We start from the raw sequence: 24,164 nt of genomic DNA, 5'->3' as shown, positions 1-24,164 counted from the left end.
AATTTTAAAATGTTACACTCTTTAACCGCCAACAAGAAGGTGGGAGCTGACTCTACACAAGTAGGCGAACGGGAAGTTAATAATGATTCCCAATTAATATCTCCATGCAAACTTGCATCTCAAACAGTAAAAGGGCCTGTGATAAACAGTGACAATAGAGCAACTGACCCGAGGGGTAGAGACCTGGGCATTGAGGCAAGCCAGTGCCTCACAGGGGGTCTGCAGTTACATCAGGAAGTCGGTGCTTAGCCATCTAAAACGGCCACTGGCCCTATCCATCGTAATAAGCCGGTCCAAGGTATAGGCAACCGATCCACCCTAGATTTACCCCCCAAAGCACTCCTTTAGTGGTGGTTTTGGCCAAAGTCCCTCCTCTCCGTGAAGGGGGAAAGAGAGGACTATTTTCAACTAAAGAACAAGGTTACTCACTGGTTTTCACAAAATATTGAAGGTGGCCATATGGTAGGTCACAATATAATTATGGCCCGCCGAGTTGCATGGTTGGGAAGCTCTAGGAAGAATAGAGAGGGCGATTGTATAGTTATAAACTTTAATAGCCCGATACCAGTAGCTAGGATCCTTAGGGAGTTAGAGCGAAGTACAACGTCGAATGGACAGGGCATTGAAATATTGCCTCTGGGTTCTTTTACAGACCAGGTAATCAGGGCAAATTTAGTCACTGGAATCCTATGAATAAGACGTCCGCCAATAACATTTGCTTTCCAATGGGAACAGGAGGGTGGAATACAATACCTATGAAAATAAATAGAGCTTGGCACAGAGGAGAACCAGGATATATCACAGATGTTGAGGTCACAAATAGATTTAACGTTCTTTCGGGCCTCAATGACTGCGACTGACTGGGTAGTAACCGAGCTAGCTGTCACTTGCAGGAAGACTTTAACCCCCTTCCTTTTTATCCTTTATGTCGGGCTGACATGACGAATGGAAACACTGATCCTGTTGCAGTTATTTGCAACGCTACTGCTCTCTCCACTCCCCCAGTAGGTATCCCCCAGGACTTTCTTATAGTAAGAGGGATGGTGTGGGAAAGCTAGTTTCATGGAACATAGCTGGCATGCGCCTTAAACAGGAAACACAGGATTGGCTAAACTTTGTTAACACTTTTGACATGTGCATTTTTCAGGAGACGTGGCTGTGTGAACCCTCTTTTTTGCCCAGGGGTATTTGAATTATTCGATCCCAGCAACTAAAGGTCCTAAGGGCCGTCCTATGGGTGGCCTGACTATCTGAGTCCGGCAAAGTATGTCGCTAACTGTTAAGGTGGTTGATGTTGGAAGTAAAGATATCCAATACATTAAAGTGGATATGGGCCCTCTAGGACGGCTTGACATTTATAATGTCTATGCCAGGGGCAACAAGGGTGGGAGGTCAGAAGTTTTAGCGGCTTTGGGCTCCCTCCTTGAAACCCATTCCCTGGACAATAACATTATCATAGCCGGTGAACTGAACCGTACCTTTGAACCTTTGGCCATTTATGATGATTTTGCTGGGGAGGAAGAGGATAGGCAAAGGGGGTCCCCAAACTAGAACTGAATCCTGTCACTCGATGGTCCGAAGACATTATCTGTTTAAATGCGATTTGTCTCGAAAGGGGCTTAAGGGCACTAAACGGGAGGACCAAGAGTGACCAGGTGGGGGCATGTACCTTTGAAAATGGGCGACATAGGAGCAGAATAGACTGTTTTGTGTAGCTTAAAACTCTGGAAATTAGTCTGCGACATGGAAGTTAAATGGAGGGTTGAAAGCGATCACAATCCGCTGTGCGTAGAGCACAAATGGTGGACACCCGACAACGAGACCCCGGCTCCAGGGAGGGATAGTGCCCCTTCGATTGTCCCTACAAACGATATGCGTAAGTTAAAATGGCCATATGTTTTGTCCAACCAACGGTCTATGGATTCCATTAACGCTGAGGCAGTTAAAGCGATAACAGCCATGGAGCAGGTCAATCCAACCATATCACGCCCGAATACAGTAACAGAAATCCATGATCTTTTTTCTATTATCAGGAACCATTTTCTGAAACCAATAAAGAGGACCAGTTGGGAAACTATCAAGCCAGCAAAGTGGTATAACACCCAGTGTAGGAACGCCCGCTTAGCTTTAGGCACCGCAATCAAGAGGAAAGAACTGACGGCTATTCGTATCGCTATAAAGGCCTATAAGGATAGTATATCCACAGCTAAGAAAACGTGGGATGAGCTCCACTGGCCTGAGCTAAAGGATGCGAGTGGGGAAAAAAGACCCCAGGCTCTTTTAGAACATTGTAAAATGGGGCAGGGACGTAGTTCCTGACCCTCCTGATAATAACGTATCGGAGGAGGACTGGGTTAACTATTTTAAGCCCTAGTATGCCAAAACGCAACTTGGTAGTGAGATGGTTGGGTTTAGGCCGGTTTACTTTAAAGATAACTCCTTTAGTAATAATGAAGTAATGATGGCCCTCAGCTCAGTGACTACCGGTAGAGCCCCAGGCTTAGACCGGGTCCCGGCGGATCTCTTTATTAATGATAAAGAGCGCTGGTGTAAGTATATCTTTCTTCTTGTTAATGCAGTGGCACAGGGAGCACCTGTACCGACATCCTGGCAAGGTGCAATCATAATACCTGTATTCAAGAAGGGAGATCGATCCAAACCCGGGAACTATAGACCTATAAGCTTAATTGACACCATCCAAAAGGTGGTGGGGAGGATGGTTGTCAACAAGCTTTTGAACTGGGTGGAGGAGAACAACGCCCTGTCTCCATTCCAAGCTGGGTTTCGGAAGTCCACCAGTACGGTGGACCAGGTATTCCGATTTACCTTACTGCAGTGGCGAACTGTGTTACTGGGCGTGGGCAGCCTGTACGCAGCCTTTGTCGATCTGCGGGCTGCCTTTGACCTGGTTCCAAGGTCTAAGCTGTGGTCGGTACTGAGGAACCTGGGTCTACCAGAAGAATTACTGACAAGGATAATGCAGCTGCATGAAGCAAATTTTGCTAAGATTCAGTTGGGGGGGGGGGGGGGAAGGAGTGGTCACTGTAGACTTCCCGGTGGAGCGGGGAGTCCGGCAAGGATGTTCAATGGCCCCCACGCTCTTTTCCCTGTTTACTAACGGGTTAGTGGCTCGCATGCTATCTGCTAATGTGGACGCTTCTTCTCTGGCTGGTATTCAGATACCGATTTTAAAGTTCGCAGACGATACCCTGATTTTATCAAAGACTCCGAGCGGCCTACAGCGAGCATTACTTATTTTTGACAATTTCTGTGGGGAGCATGGCTTAGAAGTCAATGTGGTTAAAACTAAGCTTATGGCCTTTAACCCCCATCGAAGTTTTAAATCCATGCTGATCATAAATGATCGCCCTCTAGAGATAGTTAAAGCTTTCATGTATCTGGGTATCCATGTAACAGATGATTTTAGATGGTCCCAGCATATAGATATTGCAGTCCTAAGGCATAGAAAATTGGCTGGTGCTCTTGGTTCAGAGCATAGAAAATCTAGGACTAAACCGATTAAGCCAGCACTGCAGGTCTACGAGGCCAAGGCCCTCGGCTCTGCACTATATGGTGCCGAGTTGTGGGGCTTTGAGAAGCTCCAGTCATTACAAACATCAGAAAATAAGTTTCTCAGGGCAATTACTGGTCTTCCCAAAAGTACTCCATTGCTCCCACTCAGGTACGATCTGGGCAGGAAGGCTGTAGTAGATCTGGCGAGGCTCCGTTCTATTCTATATTGGAGGAGGCTCTGGACCACTCCCGAGCTTTACCATTATGCCGAGGGATTTCTAGCTATAATCAAAGCGGATGTGTTCCATAAAATAGGCTGGCTAAATGTCCTTAGAACTATGCTGGGTGATCTTGGTCTCCAACTGCTCTGGGATAATCCGACTGGTGCCCTATTCCCAAGTAAAAAAGTTCGAAAGGAAATCTATTGGGAACATGTGGCTACTCGGAATTGGAGAGATACCAATGCTGGTTCTATGGCTGGAGGTTTCTTAGAAGCTAAACTGTATCCCAGCTTAGAACTCTATTGGGATGCTATAACCACCCCTAGGGACAGGCAGCTCCTTTTTCAAATTAGAGCAGGCGCCCTCCCCCTTATGTCTCTAACAGGCAGGTGGGGGGGTTCATCCAATAGCAACTGTCCAGCCTGTGGAGCACACAAGGAAACAATTGGTCATTTCTTATTTGCGTGTAGATCCTATGTAGAACCCAGGCGCATTTGGTTAACACCAGTGTGCAAAAACCTAGGTACCATCAGTAGTGCTGTAGCTTTAAGAATTATTTGTACTAGCACTTTTTTGCCTCAAGCTATAGCAACAGCCAAATATCTTGGATGGGCATGGACTATCAGACAGAGGGTTTTAGGCAGCTGATAGTCTTTTATTGTACTCGGGGTTTTGTCTGTATTCTATCTTACCTGTATATTGTATTCGCAATTTTTACTTATGAATTAATGTTTTCTAAATGCAGTGGTGCTTTTTTTAATGTTGTTTTTATATTTTTTATTGTATGCGCTTTTATGAGAAAAACTTGAATAAAGCTTCTTTGATTTGATTTGCTTTGTTGCTGAGTGGCATAGAGTACAGTGGCGTAGAGTGGAGTTGTGCAGAGAAGATTGGAATCGTGTAGAGTGCAGTGGTATAAAGAAGAGTAGCAAATAGTAAATTTTTCCTAAATGCTTGTTTAATCTGTAGGCTGTGTTGTCGTCTTTTTTTATTTATGCATGAAGCTTCTCCTTAAAGTCAACCCCATGTCATATGTAGTGTTAAACACTATAAATACACTGATCAAAACGTCCCTTGTTTGTAGCATTTCACTGTTACTTAATATCCAAACATGTGAAGAATTATGTTGCTTCACTGGTATTCATACCTGCAGCTTGCAAATCACAGAAGATGCTAGCAGCGAACGTTTAACTTGGGGAGCTATCTTGCTGGACAGATCTCAAGACATAAAGTGACATTAGCTTCTACACTTTCGCTGTCCATAGTGTACCTGTGAGGAGAAGCTGAAATTGGCAACCCTTGGAATTAATTTCCAAGCATAAAGGCCAATTGAAGACTGAAAGCTGGAGCTAATCGTATTTTCAATGTGTCCACTCCAGCAACTGTGAAAAATGTCTAGACAGGCTTCATCCTTTTGTGGAATCCGAAGATAAATTGTGCTGTAAAACCATGATGAGCGACTGCTTTACTGTGACTGACCGTTCACAGAAGAGGCTCCTACACCTCTGTGTTGTAGATATGGATTGCAACCCAGGCCCCTAACTTCTGTAGTGACATCTGTGTATTTTTTCATTCTACTTACAGCCCCAGCCATTGCAAATACCAATGTTTTAATCATTGTGGGCAAAAGAGAGTGCCATTTTAGAAGCTAATGCTGGGATCACTGTGTTAGGCATGCTTCACAGCTGCCGCGAACACTCGTAAACGCGCACTCACTTTGAAGTCAGTCGAAAGCAAAATAAACATCAGGCTCCCTCGAAGACAACCTGACATTTGACCTCTGTCTTTGAATGCTCAGTAAATGTGAGGAGATAAGATCAAGATTTACATGCCTGTTTACAGGTGGGGAGCTCTTGAAAGGATACTGGTAAATAAGGTTTTGGCATGGGAGGGATAAAGTGAACCTGGAGAGCTAAGCCAGCAAAAGGGAAGCAAGAAATGTGAGTTGCAAACCACAAAGCCAATGGCAAGAAACAGGCAGTATGCATTCGCAGGTCAACTTTCGGAAAATCTCCAAGATGTCTTTCGGATACTACACAGCTACGCTGTCTGGTAGGTTGCGACCTAACAACAAGACAAGCTACTTACGTCTAGGATGGGATGATATGAGATTTTTGTTCCTGTACAAGGGAATGTAGAGCAGCATTTGCAAACATAATATCGGCAATACAAGAATCAAGAAAAGATGCGGCATGTTGACCCTGCAGAGGGATTGATTCCACTGAGGGAAGCATTCGCTCCGGTACCTGGAAATAACCTTAACTAAAGAGGTAGAATGCATTAATGATGCCAATATCCCGCCCTTATTAGACGTTCTATTTAAACATTGATATTGCGGGGGGAATTGGAAATATCAAGGCCGGGGAGGTTCGCTAGTATAAAAATAAACTTGTTGCCTCATTTATATATGTTCTCCGAGCACTTCCAATTTGTTGCCCCACTCCCGGCTATTGCATACATCCAAGAGAAACTCCTCACCTTTGTCTGGGGTGATAAATCGTCAACAGTATCAAGATATACCTTGTTTAAGAAACTGGCCGAAGGGGGCCTGGTAGTCCCTGATATCGCCAATATAATATATATGGGTGGCTCAACAGGTCCCAGCCCTAGATTGGCATTGGTTTCCCCACACACCGCTTAGTGTAGTGGTAGAACAACAATGCATTGAGACCCCGTTGGCTACCAGGTAAACATCGACAAAACCAACGACAACACTTCTCTCCACAGCAATTCTCCCAGGTCATTGGGAATTAACGACCTGCACTCGCTAACAGACTTCCTTCCTGTCCCCCATAACTCTAGTCACTCACAACGCTAGGTTCCTGCCGGGTTGCCAGAAGCCAGTCTTTTTTGCGATGAAATGAAGAGAACACAACACGACTGGGAGACTTCTATACAGATAGAACACTGGAGGACAGGGCCAGTTGTGTAAAACAATTCCAACTCCAGCCGCACAACAAATTCAGACTGACCCAAGTATCACACTGGTTGAGGGATGGTTATATTCAAAGTAAAGCTCACTGAGAAAAGACACAGTTTGAGCAGCTATTTCTCAACTAAACAATAAAAAAAAAATACTTCACTCCTGTATACAACACTGAACCAATCACCTAGGGCACTTCCCCCTGCCTACACTTCTGCGTGGAATAGAAACCTGGGCCAAGACATTTCGGAAGGCGTGTAGTGACTAAATGGACTAGGGTGGCAAAGTCGTCCATATGTGTAAAGATTTAGGAAAATACACACAAACTTAGCCAGATGGTACTTTGCGTCAGCTGGATTACAGGCAATTATGGGTGGATCAGACCTCTTTTGGAGGGGTTGCGGGAAAGTCGTGAAAGGATAAAATTATGGTGAATATGCCCCATGGCCATTGCTTATTGGGTGGTGATAACACAAGAGTTCGAGCCGATCACGAATGTGAAAGTCAGCATGGATCCTCTTTTTTTACTGGGGGCCCCAGGGGAAAACTCTGTATACCTGTTGATGACCCTCTCTGGTAAAAGCATTAGCCACTTACTTGTAGCGGCTCACTTGGCACAATTATGGATACCGGTTCTGTCCACCCCACTCCATATCTGGTGGTCTAAGGTTTGGTCGGTTTATGCAAATGAAAAATGTACGGCATTAATACATGATATCCCTCACACATTTGAGAAAACGTTGGCACCATTTCAAACCTACATGAAGACAGAAAAGAGATACATAGGAGAACCCACTAGCAGACCACCTATCCTTCAATGCTCAGGATTGGATGATATGCCCTCGGCTCTAGAAACGGACAGCTCTGAAGGCGAACGTGACACCTAACAAACCCCTAAACCTATCACAACACACATGCTAGGGGTACAAAGCCTGCTTACTTCCAGGGGTGCTCCTCGTCATGCACCCTGTAAATGTACTACTGTTGGTAATGAGGTTAGCAATATGAAAATCAATTTTAACTCGTGCAAAAAAAAAGGAAGAAATTGGGCTCTAGAGCAAGTGAAATTCTGAGTTAAGACAAAGAAGACTTGGATTTGAGAGAAACGCAGGACCAGCAAACTAACCCCGATTCCTTTGTCTTGAAGTGAATCGTTCTGTAAACACTGTTGAATATCTCTTCCCTCTAGATCATTACTGCTTCGAAGCCCTCTGGCCTGTGGATTGTCTTCCCACAGTGCTGATACAGTGAATGTAAATTTTTTCCTTCTTTTCTGCTCCTGGAAAGTTTGGTGGGAGAGGGTAGGAGGGAAAAATGAATGCTAGTACATTACCATAACTCAGATCCTCCCAGGTTCTATCTTTTTATGTAACTTTCACTTTTCCGCTTTCTTCACAGAGAGAAAGCTTTGGCTCTGACAGGAAACCAAGGCATTGAGCGTGCCATGGACTGGTAGGTGTACCATAATAATTGTAGGCTTAGTCATCTAAAGAAATGTTGGGTTTTCTGGTTCTTGTAGCTAACTTCTTTGCTGCTTATCATTCATGTTTCTCCGTTATCAATAGGCTGATGGAACATGAGACTGACCCTGACATTGATGAGCCATACGTCCCTCCTGAGGGCAACGTTTTAGGCACTCAAGAGCCCCCTGAAGGCCGAATACCAGAGGCAATGGATGCCATATCAGGTGAGATGTAATTTCGGAGGTACCTGTCCTCTTTGGGATGTCCTCGTGAAACGCCAGACTTGTGGAAAGGTTCAGTACTCTATTCTTAATATAAGAAGTCCATCCATGGGGAACCAGAAATGTATCGCTTTGTTGCTCTCATCGATGTGTATGCCTAAGCTCATGCAAGGCTACTCCTTAAATGATGTGAGTATTTGCGAATAAAAGCCATCTTTTACCTTTTTGTTGAAGTTTTTGAACACATAATGGGGCTGCTGATAACACTTTCAATAATGGGGGTATTATTCAATTCACTTAATCAAAGAGTGAATGGTTGCTTGATTTGTTGATCGAAAGCCAGTCCTTGATGGTGTGTATGTGTCGATAGTGCTTAGCTTCGAGGCAAGCTTTCTGCATGTTGTGTTTCACCAGCCTTAGAGATCTTCATCACTGTATTTAGGGACTTGGGAATATTGAGCAATAGGGGGCTGAAGCCGAGATGCCTTTTAGCACCCCTTCTCAGCTTCTATATAGCTGGTCGGAGTCCTTTTTTTTTCAAGAAATAGATTTGTTTAATGGGTAATAATTGATCCCTCTCATGTTGGCTTTCTTTGAGGCCCAAAGTTAGATGTCTGTAATACAGCATTTTTGTGGCTAATCAGCGGGCCCAAAATCGTGATTTTTAGTAGAGGCCGAAGGCTTTGGGGCAGCTGGCATTTAAGCATTAGTCAAAGTTAGCATTTAGGCAATGATTAACTGTGCTCTGTGTTTCCATATAACTACCTTGGTGGCTCTCTAATTGCTATGGGCGCATTGAGAGTTCATAAAACAACTTTAAAAATCGAAAGTGCCTCTTAAACATTTGATTTATTGGTGGGTTAAATGGTGAGTTAAGAAGTTCATTGACGACTATGATTATCTTATAAGTAATCAAATCTAAAATTTCCATCATCTTTTTATTTGCAGGGTGAAATTTCCTAGGAGGGTAGCCTTTTAGTAGATTTGGTAAAGTGTTGCACAATATTGTAGCCTGGGAAAGATATGATACACTTAGTTGCCACTAATTGCATTACTAGGAGTCCTTTCTCCCTTTGGTTCACTTCTTTGTGGGGTCGCTGTGACGCCTAGACACCAACAGCTAACCCATTAAAAAAAGTAAAACCCCTCACCCAACCTCCTCCTGTACATACAAAAGACACAGCATATCAGTTGTCCTGGTACTCAAGAGGAAGGGAAGTAATAAAGCGAGAAAGGACTCGTAGTAATGCAATTACTGGTAATTGAAGCATTACCTTATCCTCTTGCTTCATTACTTTGTGATACCTACTGCAGCAGAATAAAAACCAGGACAACTGAATGTGTATGTTTAGAATTTATTAGAACAGATTTACCCTCCATTATTCCCTCCACAGAGCAAAGGACCTTTGATCTAAGAGATCTTAATTTCCAGTTCTTGCATAATTCTGTAATGCTTCACAAAATTGGAAGGAGTCGCCCAGGTTGCATCTTTGCATATTTCTGCTATTGTAGCTCTCTGCTCTTGTGCTAGCGTAGCTATTAACATTTCCCTTGTTGACCTACCCTGGACCCTCAGAGGGGAAGGGACCCATGTTCCCTATAGACCAAAGCTATCAACAAATTGATCTACCTAGTAAGGGTCTGAATTGTAAACTTTGCTCCCCTCTTGACCGTGTCACAAACAAACATCATTTCATGGGAGGCATAAAATAGAAAAAACGTGGCTTAAACCCCACTAATCAATAAATTGTGTTCTTATCTAATTAGCGTAAAGACTAATCTACACCAGCAGCAGGAACCCCCCAGCACTTGGATACCCTTGCAGGTGAAGAGCAGCGCTCTACACATAGTTTGATTGATAAATATCTTTACCAATGAAATGCTAAGAGATAACCAACACCAACTCTGCTCTCTAAGCTGTGTCATTTGCCAATGATGGAAATGCTCAAATGTCATAAATATTTGGGGGAACCAAGGCGATCTCAGTGATATCAAGGATTTTTGCCTGCTGCCCCCTGGAACGCCCCACTGCTCCATTGTGGATTGCTCCCTCCTCTGTGCGAGTTGCCTGAGCTTGTACCATACGTCTCTGCTGACCTGCATGGATTAGTTGTCAACAGCCTATCCCCGTTGCGCTTGCTGGCTTCAGGGACCGCCTCACCACAGCAGTACACAGCCTGAGGTGGTCCTCACTCTGAAATTCTCCACCGGGCCTGCAACAGTATTTCCTCTCCTAAATCCTGGGTGAATGCTGCAAACATGAGGAGGGTTTCTAAAATTAAATTAGTTAATTTTTGGTATCTGGGAGGTTCGGGGCCACACAAAGTAATAAATCAAAGCAAGAGAACAATTGTATAATGAAAAGGAGTTTGATTTTCTTAGGCATGCTTTTGTGACCAATGCTGTTTACAAACCCTTGTCCTTGGCCTAGAGGGCGAGCTGCTGGATCTCTTTATTCTATTATTGGGCAAGTGATTGGAAGCTGGGATTAATTCATGTACACCCTTTGACAAATTTGATAGATCGAGTTATGGAAACTCCGTCTTCAAAGTGTATTGGGATGACAATTGATCACTAAATTTAGTAAACCTGATTAGTTGGAACTGTCAAATATTTAGATTATATTCCTAATTCTCATATTCCTGGCTCAATGCATTATTTCCCTCATTCTGCAGTGAACTGAAACATTAAACATAAGATCATTCAATTTTCTTCTTTATTCTGCAACCAGTAAAATTTAAACGCGAACAGCAAAGTTCTCCTATTGAGCTAGGATCTTGTAGACCAGGTGTCTCCAACCTTCTCTGTAGTACGAGCTAATTGTGCTAAAGGAAAGTCCTCCCGAGCTACTAGCAAATGTTATCTCCGTATAATAGTGGCCTCATATGTTATCATTACACTGTCACCCCCAAAGTGGGATTATAAGTAGGGACTGCTCAAACATTTCAAGTGAGATTACCAGTAGAAATGCCAGGAAAAATCTGATTATTAAATGCGTTCACCTAACTAATGAAGTAACGGCCAAAGCATCACATGCTCTTTGACGCAAAGGACATAACCACAGCACTCTACTTGAATTATCGTCCAAGGGTTAACCTTCAAATGTGTATGTAATAGTAGCCTTTTTTTTACTTAATCAGTGTGTGAAAATGCTCATATTTTTCTAACAAATTCAGGTTTTCATTTTGGGCAAACAAACAGAAATTTCCAGAATAAATCCCTTTTTTAGGAAATACAGTCCCCAAGTATCAGATTGTCATTTTCCTCTAGTATTTCCATATACAAATGCCTCACATAAACAGATTCTGCTTCAAATGACCAGGTGTGTTTGTGGGGGGCTCTGTGTGTGTGTGTGTGTGTGTGTGTGGGGATCTCTGTGTGTGTGTGTGTATGTGTGGGGCTCTCTGTGTGTGTGTGTATGTGTGGGGCTCTGTGTGTGTGTGTATGTGTGGGGCTCTGTGTGTGTGTGTGTATGTGTGTGGCTCTGTGTGTGTGTGTGTATGTGTGGGGTTCTGTGTGTGTGTGTGAGGCTCTGTGTGTGTGTGTGGCTCTGTGTGTGTGTGTGGGGCTCTTTGTGTGTGGGGGGGGGGTCTCTGTGTGTGGGGGGGTCTCTGTGTGTGGGGGGGTCTCTGTGTGTGGGGGGGTCTCTGTGTATGTGTGTGGGGCTCTCTGTATGTGTGTGGGGCTCTCTGTATGTGTGTGGGGCTCTCTGTGTGTGTGTGGGGCTCTCTGTGTGTGTGTGGGGCTCTCTGTGTGTGTGTGGGGCTCTGTGTGTGTGTGTGGCTCTGTGTGTGTGTGTGGCTCTCTCTGTGTGTGGCTCTGTGTGTGTGTGGCTCTGTGTGTGTGTGTGTGTGGGGGGGGCTCTCTGTGTTTGTGGGGGGGGGCTCTGGGTGTGTGGGGCTCTGGGTGTGTGGGGTACTCTGTGTGTGTGGGGCTCTGTGTGTGTGGCTCTGTGTGTGTGTGGCTCTGTGTGTGTGGGACTGCGTGTGTGTGGCTCTGTGTGTGTGGCTCTGTGTGTGTGGCTCTGTGTGTGGGGCTCTGTGTGTGGGGCTCTGTGTGTGGGGCTCTGTGTGTGGGGCTCTGTGTGTGGGGCTCTGTGTGTGGGGCTCTGTGTGTGGGGCTCTGTGTGTGGGGCTCTGTGTGTGGGGCTCTGTGTGTGGGTGTGTGTGTGGGGGGGCTGTGTGTGTGGGGCTCTCTGTGTGTGTGTGTGGGGCTCTCTGTGTGTGTGTGGGGCTCTCTGTGTGTGTGTGGGGCTCTGTGTGTGTGTGGCTGGCTCTGTGTGTGTGTGTGTGGGGGGGGGCTCTCTGTGTTTGTGGGGGGGGCTCTGGGTGTGTGGGGCTCTGGGTGTGTGGGGTACTCTGTGTGTGTGTGTGTGTGTGTGTGTGGGGGGGCTCTGTGTGTGGGGCTCTGTGTGTGTGGCTCTGTGTGTGTGGCTCTGTGTGTGTGTGGCTCTGTGTGTGTGTGGCTCTGTGTGTGTGTGGCTCTGTGTGTGTGGGACTGCGTGTGTGTGGGACTGCGTGTGTGTGGGACTGCGTGTGTGTGGCTCTGTGTGTGGGGCTCTGTGTGTGGGGCTCTGTGTGTGGGGCTCTGTGTGTGGGGCTCTGTGTGTGGGGCTCTGTGTGTGGGGCTCTGTGTGTGGGGCTCTGTGTGTGGGGCTCTGTGTGTGGGGCTCTGTGTGTGGGGCTCTGTGTGTGGGGCTCTGTGTGTGGGGCTCTGTGTGTGGGTGTGTGTGTGGGGGGGCTGTGTGTGTGGGGCTCTGTGTGTGTGTGGGGCTCTCTGTGTGTGTGTGGGGCTCTGTGTGTGTGTGTGTGTGGCTCTGTGTGTGTGTGGCTCGGGGGGGGGGCTCTCTGTGTTTGTGGGGGGGGGGGGGCTCTGGGTGTGTGGGGCTCTGGGTGTGTGGGGTACTCTGTGTGTGTGTGGGGGGGGGACTCTGTGTGTGTGTGGCTCTGTGTGTGTGTGGCTCTGTGTGTGTGGGACTGCGTGTGTGTGGGACTGCGTGTGTGGGGCTCTGTGTGTGGGGCTCTGTGTGTGGGGCTCTGTGTGGGGCTCTGTGTGTAGGGGGGCTGTGTGTGTGGGGGGGCTGTGTGTGTGGGGGGGCTGTGTGTGTGGGGGGGCTGTGTGTGTGTGGGGGGCTCTGTGTGTGTGTGTGGGGCTCTGTGTGTGTGTGTGTGTGGGGCTCTGTGTGTGTGTGGGGGGGGCTCTGTGTGTGTGTGTGGGGCTGTGTGTGTGTGGGGGGGCGCTCTGTGTGTGTGTGGGGGGGGGCGCTCTGTGTGTGTGGGGGGGGGCGCTCTGTGTGTGTGGGGGGGCTGTGTGTGTGGAGGGGCTGTGTGTGTGTGGGGGGCTCTGTGTGTGTGTGGGGGGCTCTGTGTGTGTGTGTGTGGGGCTCTGTGTGTGTGTGTGTGGGGCTCTGTGTGTGTGTGTGTGGGGCTCTGTGTGTGTGTGGGGCTCTGTGTGTGTGTGGGGGGGGCTCTGTGTGTGTGTGTGGGGCTGTGTGTGTGTGTGGGGGGCTCTGTGTGTGTGTGGGGGGGCGCTCTGTGTGTGTGGAGGGGGCTGTGTGTGTGGGGGGGGGGGGCTGTGTGTGTGGGGGGGGGGCTGTGTGTGTGGGGGGGGGCTGTGTGTGTGGGGGGGGCTGTGTGTGTGGGGGGGGGCTGTGTGTGTGGGGGGGCTGTGTGTGTGGGGGGGGCTGTGTGTGTGTGGGGGGGGCTGTGTGTGTGTGGGGGGGGGCTGTGTGTGTGTGGGGGGGCTGTGTGTGTGTGTGGCTGTGTGTGTGTGGGGGGGCTGTGTGTGTGTGTGGGGGGCTCTGTGTGTGTGTGGGGGGCGCTCTGTGTGTGTGTGTGTGGGGGGCGCTCTGTGTGTGTGTGGGGGGCGCTCTGTGTGTGTGTGGGGGGCGCTCTGTGTGTGTGTGGGGGGGCTGTGTGTGTGTGGGGGGGGCTGTGTGTGTGTGGGGGGGCTGTGTGTGTGTGGGGGGGGCTGTGTGTGTGGGGGGGGCTGTGTGTGTGGGGGGGGCTGTGTGTGTGGGGGGGGCTGTGTGTGTGGGGGGGGCTGTGTGTGTGGGGGGGCTGTGTGTGTGTGGGGGGCTGTGTGTGTGTGGGGGGCTGTGTGTGTGGGGGGCTGTGTGTGTGTGGGGGGGCTGTGTGCGTGCGGGGGGGCTGTGTGCGTGCGGGGGGGCTGTGTGCGTGCGGGGGGCTGTGTGCGTGCGGGGAGGCTGTGTGCGTGCGGGGGGGCTGTGTGCGTGCGGGGGGGGCTGCGTGCGTGCGGGGGGGCTGTGTGCGTGCGGGGGGGGGCTGTGTGCGTGCGGGGGGGGCTGTGTGCGTGCGGGGGGGGCTGTGTGCGTGCGGGGACGCTGTGTGCGTGCGGGGGGCTGTGTGCGTGCGGGGGGGCTGTGTGCGTGCGGGGGGGCTGTGTGCGTGTGGGGCGGACTGTGTGCGTCTGGGGGGCTCTGTGTGCGTGTGGGGGGGCTCTGTGTGCGTGTGGGGCTCTGTGTGCGGGGGGGGCTCTGTGTGCGGGGGGGGCTCTGTGTGTGGGGGGGCTCTGTGTGTGGGGGGGCTCTGTGTGTGGGGGGGGCTCTGTGTGTGTGTGGGGCTCTGTGTGTGTGTGGGGCTCTGTGTGTGTGTGGGGCTCTGTGTGTGTGTGGGGGCTCTGTGTGTGTGGGGGGGCTCTGTGTGTGTGTGGGGGCTCTGTGTGTGTGGGGGGGCTCTGTGTGGGGGGCTCTGTGTGGGGGGCTCTGTGTGGGGGGCTCTGTGTGGGGGGCTCTGTGTGTGGGGCTCTGTGTGTGGGGCTCTCTCTCTGTGTGTGTGTGTGTGGGGGGCTCTCTGTGTGTGTGTGTGCGGGGCTGTGTGTGTGGGGGGGCTGTGTGTGTGTGGGGGGGCTGTGTGTGTGTGGGGGGGCTGTGTGTGTGGGGGGGGCTCTGTGTGTGTGTGGGGGGGCTCTGTGTGTGTGTGGGGGGGCTGTGTGTGTGTGTGGGGGGGGGCTGTGTGGGGGGCTGTGTGTGTGTGTGGGGGGCTGTGTGTGTGTGGGGGGCTGTGTGTGTGTGGGGGGCTGTGTGTGTGTGGGGGGGCTGTGTGTGTGGGGGGGGCTGTGTGTGTGTGGGGGGGCTGTGTGTGTGTGTGGGGGGGCTCTGTGTGTGGGGGTGTGTGTGTGTGTGGGGGGGGGTGTGTGTGGGGGGGGGTGTGTGTGTGGGGGGGCTGTGTGTGTGGGGGGGGCTGTGTGTGTGGGGGGGCTGTGTGTGTGGGGGGGCTGTGTGTGTGCGCGGAGGCTGTGTGCGTGCGGGGGGGCTGTGTGCGTGCGGGTGGGCTGTGTGCGTGCGGGGGGGCTGTGTGCGTGCGGGGGGGCTGTGTGCGTGCGGGGACGCTGTGTGCGTGCGGGGACGCTGTGTGCGTGCGGGGGCTGTGTGCGTGCGGGGGGGCTGTGTGCGTGCGGGGGGCTGTGTGCGTGCGGGGGGGCTGTGTGCGTGCGGGGGGGCTGTGTGCGTGCGGGGGGGCTGTGTGTGTGTGGGGCGGACTGTGTGCGTCTGGGGGGCTCTGTGTGCGTCTGGGGGGCTCTGTGTGCGTGTGGGGGGCTCTGTGTGCGTGTGGGGGGGCTCTGTGTGTGGGGGGGCTCTGTGTGTGGGGGGGCTCTGTGTGTGGGGGGGCTCTGTGTGTGGGGGGGCTCTGTGTGTGGGGGGGGCTCTGTGTGTGGGGGGGGCTCTGTGTGTGGGGGGGCTCTGTGTGTGGGGGGGCTCTGTGTGTGGGGGGGGCTCTGTGTGTGGGGGGGGCTCTGTGTGTGGGGGGGCTCTGTGTGTGTGCGGAGCTGTGTGTGTGCGGAGCTGTGTGTGTGCGGAGCTGTGTGTGTGCGGAGCTGTGTGTGTGCGGAGCTGTGTGTGTGCGGAGCTGTGTGTGTGCGGAGCTGTGTGTGTGGGTGGGGCTCTGTGTGTGGGTGGGGCTCTGTGTGTGGGTGGGGCTCTGTGTGTGGGTGGGGCTCTGTGTGTGGGTGGGGCTCTGTGTGTGGGTGGGGCTCTGTGTGTGGGTGGGGCTCTGTGTGTGTGTGTGGGGGGCTCTGTGTGTGTGTGTGGGGCTCTGTATGTGTGTGTGTGGGGCTCTGTGTGTGTGTGTGTGGGGCTCTGTGTGTGTGTGTGTGGGGCTCTGTGTGTGTGTGTGTGGGGGCTGTGTGTGTGTGGGGGCTGTGTGTGTGTGGGGGCTGTGTGTGTGTGGGGGCTGTGTGTGTGTGGGGGGGGCTGTGTGTGTGTGGGGGGGCTGTGTGTGTGGGTGGGCTGTGTGTGTGGGGGGGCTGTGTGTGTGGGGGGGCTGTGTGTGTGGGGGGGCTGTGTGCGTGCGCGGGGGCTGTGTGCGTGCGGGGGGGCTGTGTGCGTGCGGGGGCGCTGTGTGCGTGCGGGCGGACTGTGTGTGTCTGGGGGGCTCTGTGTGTGTGGGGGGGCTCTGTGTGTGTGGGGGGCTGTGTGTGTGGGGGGCTGTGTGTGTGGGGGGCTGTGTGTGTGGGGGGCTGTGTGTGTGTGGGGGGCTGTGTGTGTGTGGGGGGCTGTGTGTGTGTGGGGCGTGTGTGTGTGTGGGGCGTGTGTGTGTGGGGGGCTCTGTGTGTGTGTGGGGGGGCTGTGTGTGTGTGTGTGGGGGGGCTGTGTGTGTGTGGGGGGGCTGTGTGTGTGTGGGGGGGGGCTGTGTGTGTGTGGGGGGGGGCTGTGTGTGTGTGGGGTGGCTGTGTGTGTGGGGGGGGCTGTGTGTGTGGGGGGGGCTGTGTGTGTGGGGGGGGCTGTGTGTGTGGGGGGGGCTGTGTGTGTGGGGGGGGGCTGTGTGTGTGTGGGGGGGCTGTGTGTATGTGGGGGGGGCTGTGTATGTGGGGGGGGCTGTGTGTGTGTGGGGCGTGTGTGCGTGTGTGGGGGGCTGTGTGCGTGTGTGGGGGGCTGTGTGCGTGTGTGGGGGGCTGTGTGCGTGTGTGGGGGGCTCTGTGCGTGTGGGGGGGCTCTGTGCGTGTGGGGGGGCTCTGTGCGTGTGGGGGGGCTCTGTGCGTGTGGGGGGGGCTCTGTGCGTGTGGGGGGGCTCTGTGCGTGTGGGGGGGCTCTGTGCGTGTGGGGGGGCTCTGTGCGTGTGGGGGGGCTCTGTGCGTGTGGGGGGGCTCTGTGTGTGGGGGGGCTCTGTGTCTGGGGGGGCTCTGTGTGTGGGGGGGGCTCTGTGTGTGTGTGGGGGGGGCTCTGTGTGTGTGGGGGGGGCTCTGTGTGTGTGGGGGGGGCTGTGTGTGTGGGGGGGGCTGTGTGTGTGTGGGGGGGGCTGTGTGTGTGTGGGGGGGGCTGTGTGTGTGTGGGGGGGGGCTGTGTGTGTGTGGGGGGGGCTGTGTGTGTGTGGGGGGGCTGTGTGTGTGTGGGGGGGCTGTGTGTGTGTGGGGGGGGCTGTGTGTGTGTGGGGGGGCCTGTGTGTGTGTGGGGGGGGCTGTGTGTGTGTGGGGGGGGCTGTGTGTGTGTGGGGGGGCTGTGTGTGTGTGGGGGGGGCTGTGTGTGTGTGGGGGGGGCTGTGTGTGTGTGTGTGGGGGGGGCTGTGTGTGTGTGTGGGGGGCTGTGTGTGTGTGGGGGGGCTGTGTGTGTGTGTGGGGGGCTGTGTGGGGGGGGCTCTGTGCGTGTGGGGGGGCTCTGTGTGTGGGGGGGCTCTGTGTGTGGAGGGGGCTCTGTGTGTGTGTGGGGGGGGCTCTGTGTGTGTGGGGGGGCTCTGTGTGTGGGGGGGCTCTGTGTGTGGGTGGAGCTCTGTGTGTGGGTGGAGCTCTGTGTGTGTGTGTGTGGGGCTCTGTGTGTGTGTGTGTGGGGCTCTGTGTGTGTGTGTGTGGGGCTCTGTGTGTGTGTGTGTGGGGCGTGTGTGTGTGGGGGCTCTGTGTGTGTGTGGGGGGGCTGTGTGTGTGTGTGTGGGGGGGCTGTGTGTGTGTGGGGGGGCTGTGTGTGTGTGGGGGGGGCTGTGTGTGTGTGGGGGGGGCTGTGTGTGTGGGGGGGGGGCTGTGTGTGTGTGGGGTGGCTGTGTGTGTGGGGGGGGCTGTGTGTGTGGGGGGGGCTGTGTGTGTGTGGGGGGGGCTGTGTGTGTGGGGGGGGGCTGTGTGTGTGTGGGGGGGCTGTGTGTATGTGGGGGGGGCTGTGTATGTGGGGGGGGCTGTGTGTGTGTGGGGCGTGTGTGGGGGGCTGTGTGCGTGTGTGGGGGGCTGTGTGCGTGTGTGGGGGGCTGTGTGCGTGTGTGGGGGGCTGTGTGCGTGTGTGGGGGGCTGTGTGCGTGTGTGGGGGGCTCTGTGCGTGTGGGGGGGGCTCTGTGCGTGTGGGGGGGGCTCTGTGCGTGTGGGGGGGCTCTGTGCGTGTGGGGGGGGCTCTGTGCGTGTGGGGGGGGCTCTGTGCGTGTGGGGGGGCTCTGTGCGTGTGGGGGGGCTCTGTGCGTGTGGGGGGGCTCTGTGTGTGGGGGGGCTCTGTGTCTGGGGGGGCTCTGTGTGTGGGGGGGGCTCTGTGTGTGTGTGGGGGGGGCTCTGTGTGTGTGGGGGGGCTCTGTGTGTGGGTGGAGCTCTGTGTGTGGGTGGAGCTCTGTGTGTGTGTGTGTGGGGCTCTGTGTGTGTGTGTGTGGGGCTCTGTGTGTGTGTGTGTGGGGCTCTGTGTGTGTGGGGCTCTGTGTGTGTGGGGGCTCTGTGTGTGTGTGGGGGCTCTGTGTGTGTGTGGGGGCTCTGTGTGTGTGGGGGGGCTCTGTGTGTGTGGGGGGGCTGTGTGTGTGTGGGGGGGGCTGTGTGTGTGGGGGGGGCTGTGTGTGTGTGGGGGGGGCTGTGTGTGTGTGGGGGGGGCTGTGTGTGTGTGGGGGGGGCTGTGTGTGTGTGGGGGGGGGGCTGTGTGTGTGTGTGGGGGGGCTGTGTGTGTGTGGGGGGGCTGTGTGTGTGTGGGGGGGGCTGTGTGTGTGTGGGGGGGCTGTGTGTGTGTGGGGGGGGCTGTGTGTGTGTGTGTGGGGGGGGCTGTGTGTGTGTGTGGGGGGCTGTGTGTGTGTGGGGGGGCTGTGTGTGTGTGTGGGGGGCTGTGTGCGTGTGGGGGGGGCTCTGTGCGTGTGGGGGGGCTCTGTGTGTGGGGGGGCTCTGTGTGTGGAGGGGGCTCTGTGTGTGTGTGGGGGGGGCTCTGTGTGTGTGGGGGGGCTCTGTGTGTGGGTGGAGCTCTGTGTGTGGGTGGAGCTCTGTGTGTGTGTGTGTGGGGCTCTGTGTGTGTGTGTGTGGGGCTCTGTGTGTGTGTGTGTGTGGGGCTCTGTGTGTGTGTGGGGGGGCTCTGTGTGTGTGGGGGGCTCTGTGTGTGTGTGTGGGGGGCTGTGTGTGTGGGGGGCTGTGTGTGTGGGGGGCTGTGTGTGTGTGGGGCGTGTGTGTGTGGGGCGTGTGTGTGTGGGGGGTGTGTGTGTGTGGGGGCTGTGTGTGTGTGGGGGGGCTGTGTGTGTGTGTGGGGGCTGTGTGTGTGTGGGGGGGCTGTGTGTGTGTGGGGGGGCTGTGTGTGTGTGTGGGGGGCTGTGTGTGTGTGTGTGGGGGGGGCTGTGTGTGTGTGGGGGGGCTGTGTGTGTGTGGGGGGGCTGTGTGTGTGGGGGGGGGGCTGTGTGTGTGTGGGGGGGGCTGTGTGTGTGTGGGGGGGGCTGTGTGTGTGTGGGGGGGCTGTGTGTGTGTGGGGGGGCTGTGTGTGTGTGGGGGGGGCTGTGTGTGTGGGGGGGGCTGTGTGTGTGGGGGGGGGGCTGTGTGTGTGGGGGGGGCTGTGTGTGTGGGGGGGGCTGTGTGTGTGTGGGGGGGGCTGTGTGTGTGTGGGGGGGAGCTGTGTGTATCTGGGGGGGCTGTGTGTATGTGGGGGGGGCTGTGTGTGTGTGTGGGGGGCTGTGTGCGTGTGTGGGGGGCTGTGTGCGTGTGTGGGGGGCTGTGTGCGTGTGTGGGGGGCTGTGTGCGTGTGTGGGGGGCTGTGTGCGTGTGTGGGGCTCTGTGCGTGTGGGGGGGCTCTGTGCGTGTGGGGGGGCTCTGTGCGTGTGGGGGGGCTCTGTGTGTGGGGGGGCTCTGTGTGTGGAGGGGGCTCTGTGTGAGTGGGGGGGGGCTCTGTGTGTGTGTGGCTCTGTGTGTGTGGGGGGGGCTCTGTGTCTGCTAATACTCTCTACTACTCTCTAATGGTCACCTATTGCCATTGTAAATGACAATACCATTTATTTATGTTTAAAAAAAATGCCATTTGCAATGCCAATAACTCTAACTTTAACAAAGCGCTGAGGCCATTGCATTGTAAATGCTTGTTATGTGAGGGGCACCCATTAGGCCAGGGATGAGTTAACTTAGAACAGGAATGTTATTAATATGTCACTGATGGCTGGCATTGTGCTACAGCTACACCAATAATGCCCCAGATACTTTAAGCATGGCAATGATTATGCCATTGCTACTGTATCATGAACAGACACTATTACGCCAGAGGTATACCTCTTGTGAAGTGGCTAGCATATTCTTAACACCAAACATAGCTTTCAGGGAGTGACACTTTATGGGGGGTCCATCTTTTTTCACACTCTTGCATACATACAGCTGCTCCTGAGGCTCTTAATAGTCTCCGCTCTGGATCCATACCTTTGGCTGATCATGCACCCAACTAATACATTTTCACTCTTGTGTCCCGCAGTCCCACACTTAGGTGGGCCGGCACTGGTTACTGCTTAGGCTACTGCAGTCCTACAACAGGGACAGTTTCTCCTTGTGGCTGAGCTAGGTGGTGTGTGCTCTGGCAACTATCTCAGAGAAAGGAGAAATCCACAATGGAGCTCTCCAGTGGGCAAAAAACCTTGAGATAACTGAGGTCGCCTTGGTTCCCCAAATATTTGACATTTGGGCATTTCCATCACATTAGAGAGCGGAGTTAGTCTCTGCATTTCATGGATAAATTGTATTTTAAGACAGTTTGTTGATTGGTGGGCTTTTGGAGACAGATGGGCATGTGGCAGGCCCGAGAGATTGATAAACTGTATGGTTGAGTGTGATTTTGAGGCTCTGCCATTGGTTTGGCACTGGGCTTGTCTTCACCTCTGAGAACTACTCCAAGGGTGCTGGTGAACTACCAGCAGCTCCTAAGCTACTTTTTGGAGACTATTGTTGTAGCCTATGCTTTATAGGTTATGCTTGCACAGTACTTGTGTGGGGCTTTCGAAATCTCTTCTAAATAATAATGTCAAAAAATCTTAAGGGGCTTCCAACCCCCACATTGCTTACTATTTATTTGTTTGCTTTCTTTTCAGTCTCATTCCCTTTCTTTCCATTGGTTACAGCATGCCATTTCATGTTGGTTTCTGGTATCCCTTCGTGCGTTTGTGTTTTCTCTGAAGCATGGACCAAGTACCTCTTCCTTTTGGAGTGTTCATCCGCTGCTTTCATTTCTGGGGCTACATTTTTCTTTTAAACAAGCAATTTCTGCTACTGCATGTTTTTTCGTAGCTGTGCTTCTTCGCCTCACTGTATATATTCTTTAATGCTACTTTTTGCTATCTGTGCTTCTTGTACTTTTTATGATCTCTGCCTGTTTTATGGACTTTTGTTGCGTGCACTACGGCGTTTATTTTATTTCCAATTGTATTGTTAGCTGTGTTTTTTTATGGGAGATGATATTTGCTTGCTACAGATGAGACTGGTCTGTCAGTTTGTGATTGAAACTCTTTGTTCTCCCTTCAAGCCAGCAACTCCCCCTGGCTAAATTTCACATCCTAGCTGGCCTCTTCCGGCTTCTCCTCAAGCATTGGTGAGCCTCTGTGTTTTGCTCGCCCTGTCCTGCAATTATCCTTAGAGAGAACAACTCTGAACAGCTCGCACCCAAACATGCAGGAGAAAGGTTCCACGGTGATTGCCTGCCTACTCTTTCTCTGCCTCCTTTGCGCTTTGAAATCCACCAACCAGGAACTACAAGATCAGAGAAGGCTGGTCCCAGGACAGCACCAATCCGAGCGTGATTCTCTGGTGCTTAATCCATCTGTATCCTGACGAATGGCCGTATTCATACCTAGGTGCTTTATGCATGCTTCTATCCAGTGCAGGATCCTGAGAACCAGTAACTTCTGAATTCTGCCCCTAAACCCCTACACACGGTCTACTCCCCATAATAAACACATCATTAGTTGGTAGTATTGGCAGCAGTATATTAAACATTGATTCAGAGCTCGTGCCCCTTCCCCGTACTTTACTCATAATCATTTGTGGTAGGTGTATCATAAATCACTTCTCACATTTTTATGACTCATAATAAATCTTTAATACCGTAAATGCCTTTATGCATTATGTCCCTGTCTATTATGAATCTTGCTTTCTCCCTGAGCATGTCTGTGCCCCTGTTGTCGCTGGGTGCATTGTGCGCTGGTCATCCTCCTGCTGCTTCGGCTTTGATCTGTCTGCGGAGCCACTCAATGCCATGGGTCACGGGGCGAGAATGTGGCCTAACGGCTAAGGCGTTAAACCTCGGAGCTGGGGAACCGGGTTAGAGTCTCAGCAGGGATGCTCAACTTTTTGTGATTCTGGGCAAATCACTTAATATCCCCATGCCTAACAAAAATGAATGTGTCTGTCTGTAATGTAACTGGTTCTTATGTAAAGCGCTCTGATACCTTCGGATCTAGTTCGCACTACCAAAAACTCCTTTGCTGCCTGTATAATCTCGCCCAGTTCGCATTGCCTGTTGCTGCTGCCTTGGCCCTCCATGTTGCTGCTCCCATTGCTGGTTGCTGCTGCCTCGGCCGTCCATGTTGCTGCTCTGCTGACCTTGTCTTCTTTGCTTTCATGTTTAGCCACGTCACATCACCCTTGTTGTGCTGTTCCTGTCTGACCGTTGCCTGTCTGACCCTTGCCTGTTCCTCTTACAGCCGGGGCGCCTCACCCTTACGGGCTGTCTGACTGTTCTTGTCCTGCTTGCCGTACAGCAAGGTTGTGTCACCCTAGTGGGCTGTCCGAATCTGCTCTACAAGCTATAATCAGCCTTGGCTGCTTGTTCTACAAATGTGAGTGGTGTCACCCTTGCAGGCTATCTTCTGCTGTTCTTCAGGCTGTAATCTGCCTGGGCTGCTTGTGTCCGCAAGTGCGGGTCGTGTCACACTGGTTGCCCACTTGCCTCTTTTGCCGCCGGGGTGCAGCAGTCTGTGGCTGTCCCTTGCTGCATTTCTTGGGTCTCAGTTAGGCAGCGCTTTCGCTTTCTCTTTCTCTTCAAGACATACTGTATATGGGCATAAAGCTCTGCCCACTTTCCGCCCATCTTTTTAATCAGCTCCAGTCATGTGTAGATGGTGGCTTATCATTGGTCAATAGGCTTAATAGTCCCTCCTTGGTACCGCTTTCTCTTCTTGTAACCTCCCATGAGGACACTGCCTGTTACATGTGCTGTTTCTCCATAGGTTTTAACTACAGCCTCAGAGCACTATTTTTTTAAAAGGGATTCCGAAAGGACACACGCTTGATACTAAGCAAGGCTGACAGTGTTTACTTTACTCACTAACACATCTCACATTTATATGATACATTTCCTTTCATCAGATCCAAAGAGTACAACCTAATCTGGAATTACTATATTAATTATTTTTTCGCATTTCAAAGCTACTAATTGTAAATATGGACATAGCTATTTGAATCTACTCCTGGTCCTGTCTTGCATGCAGTCCATTATGGGTAGGGTGGATTTATCATATCTTCTGCAGGGTGCAGTACTATATGTCCTATAGGACCTCTTTTGGCCACATATGGTACTGCACCCTGCAACATGCCTAGATAAAAAAACATTGGCTTTTATAATGCCAATAACTCCAACTTTGCAGGGTACAGTACCATATGTGGCCAAAACTGGTCCCATGGAACCACT

The 24,164-nt window shown here is 52.4% G+C and overlaps 1 protein-coding gene across 1 annotated transcript in view; it reads left to right on the top strand.

Annotated features, from left to right (window-relative positions):
* The window catches only part of UBXN1 (UBX domain protein 1), an 84,495-nt gene that overhangs the window by 5,569 nt on the left and 54,762 nt on the right, over positions 1-24,164 (top strand). Inside the window, exons 3-4 of the mRNA XM_086938096.1 lie at positions 8,056-8,109; positions 8,223-8,344. Of these exons, the coding sequence (XP_086794222.1) occupies positions 8,056-8,109; positions 8,223-8,344 (176 nt within the window). The remainder of the gene's footprint in view (positions 1-8,055; positions 8,110-8,222; positions 8,345-24,164) is intronic.

The sequence above is a fragment of the Lissotriton vulgaris genome, chromosome 9 (genome assembly GCF_964263255.1).
Source record: "Lissotriton vulgaris chromosome 9, aLisVul1.2, whole genome shotgun sequence".
In the NCBI taxonomy this organism is placed as follows: Eukaryota; Metazoa; Chordata; class Amphibia; order Caudata; family Salamandridae; genus Lissotriton; species Lissotriton vulgaris.
The sequence above is the reverse complement of the archived record's forward strand: the minus strand, read 5'-3'. Positions and strand labels throughout refer to the sequence as shown.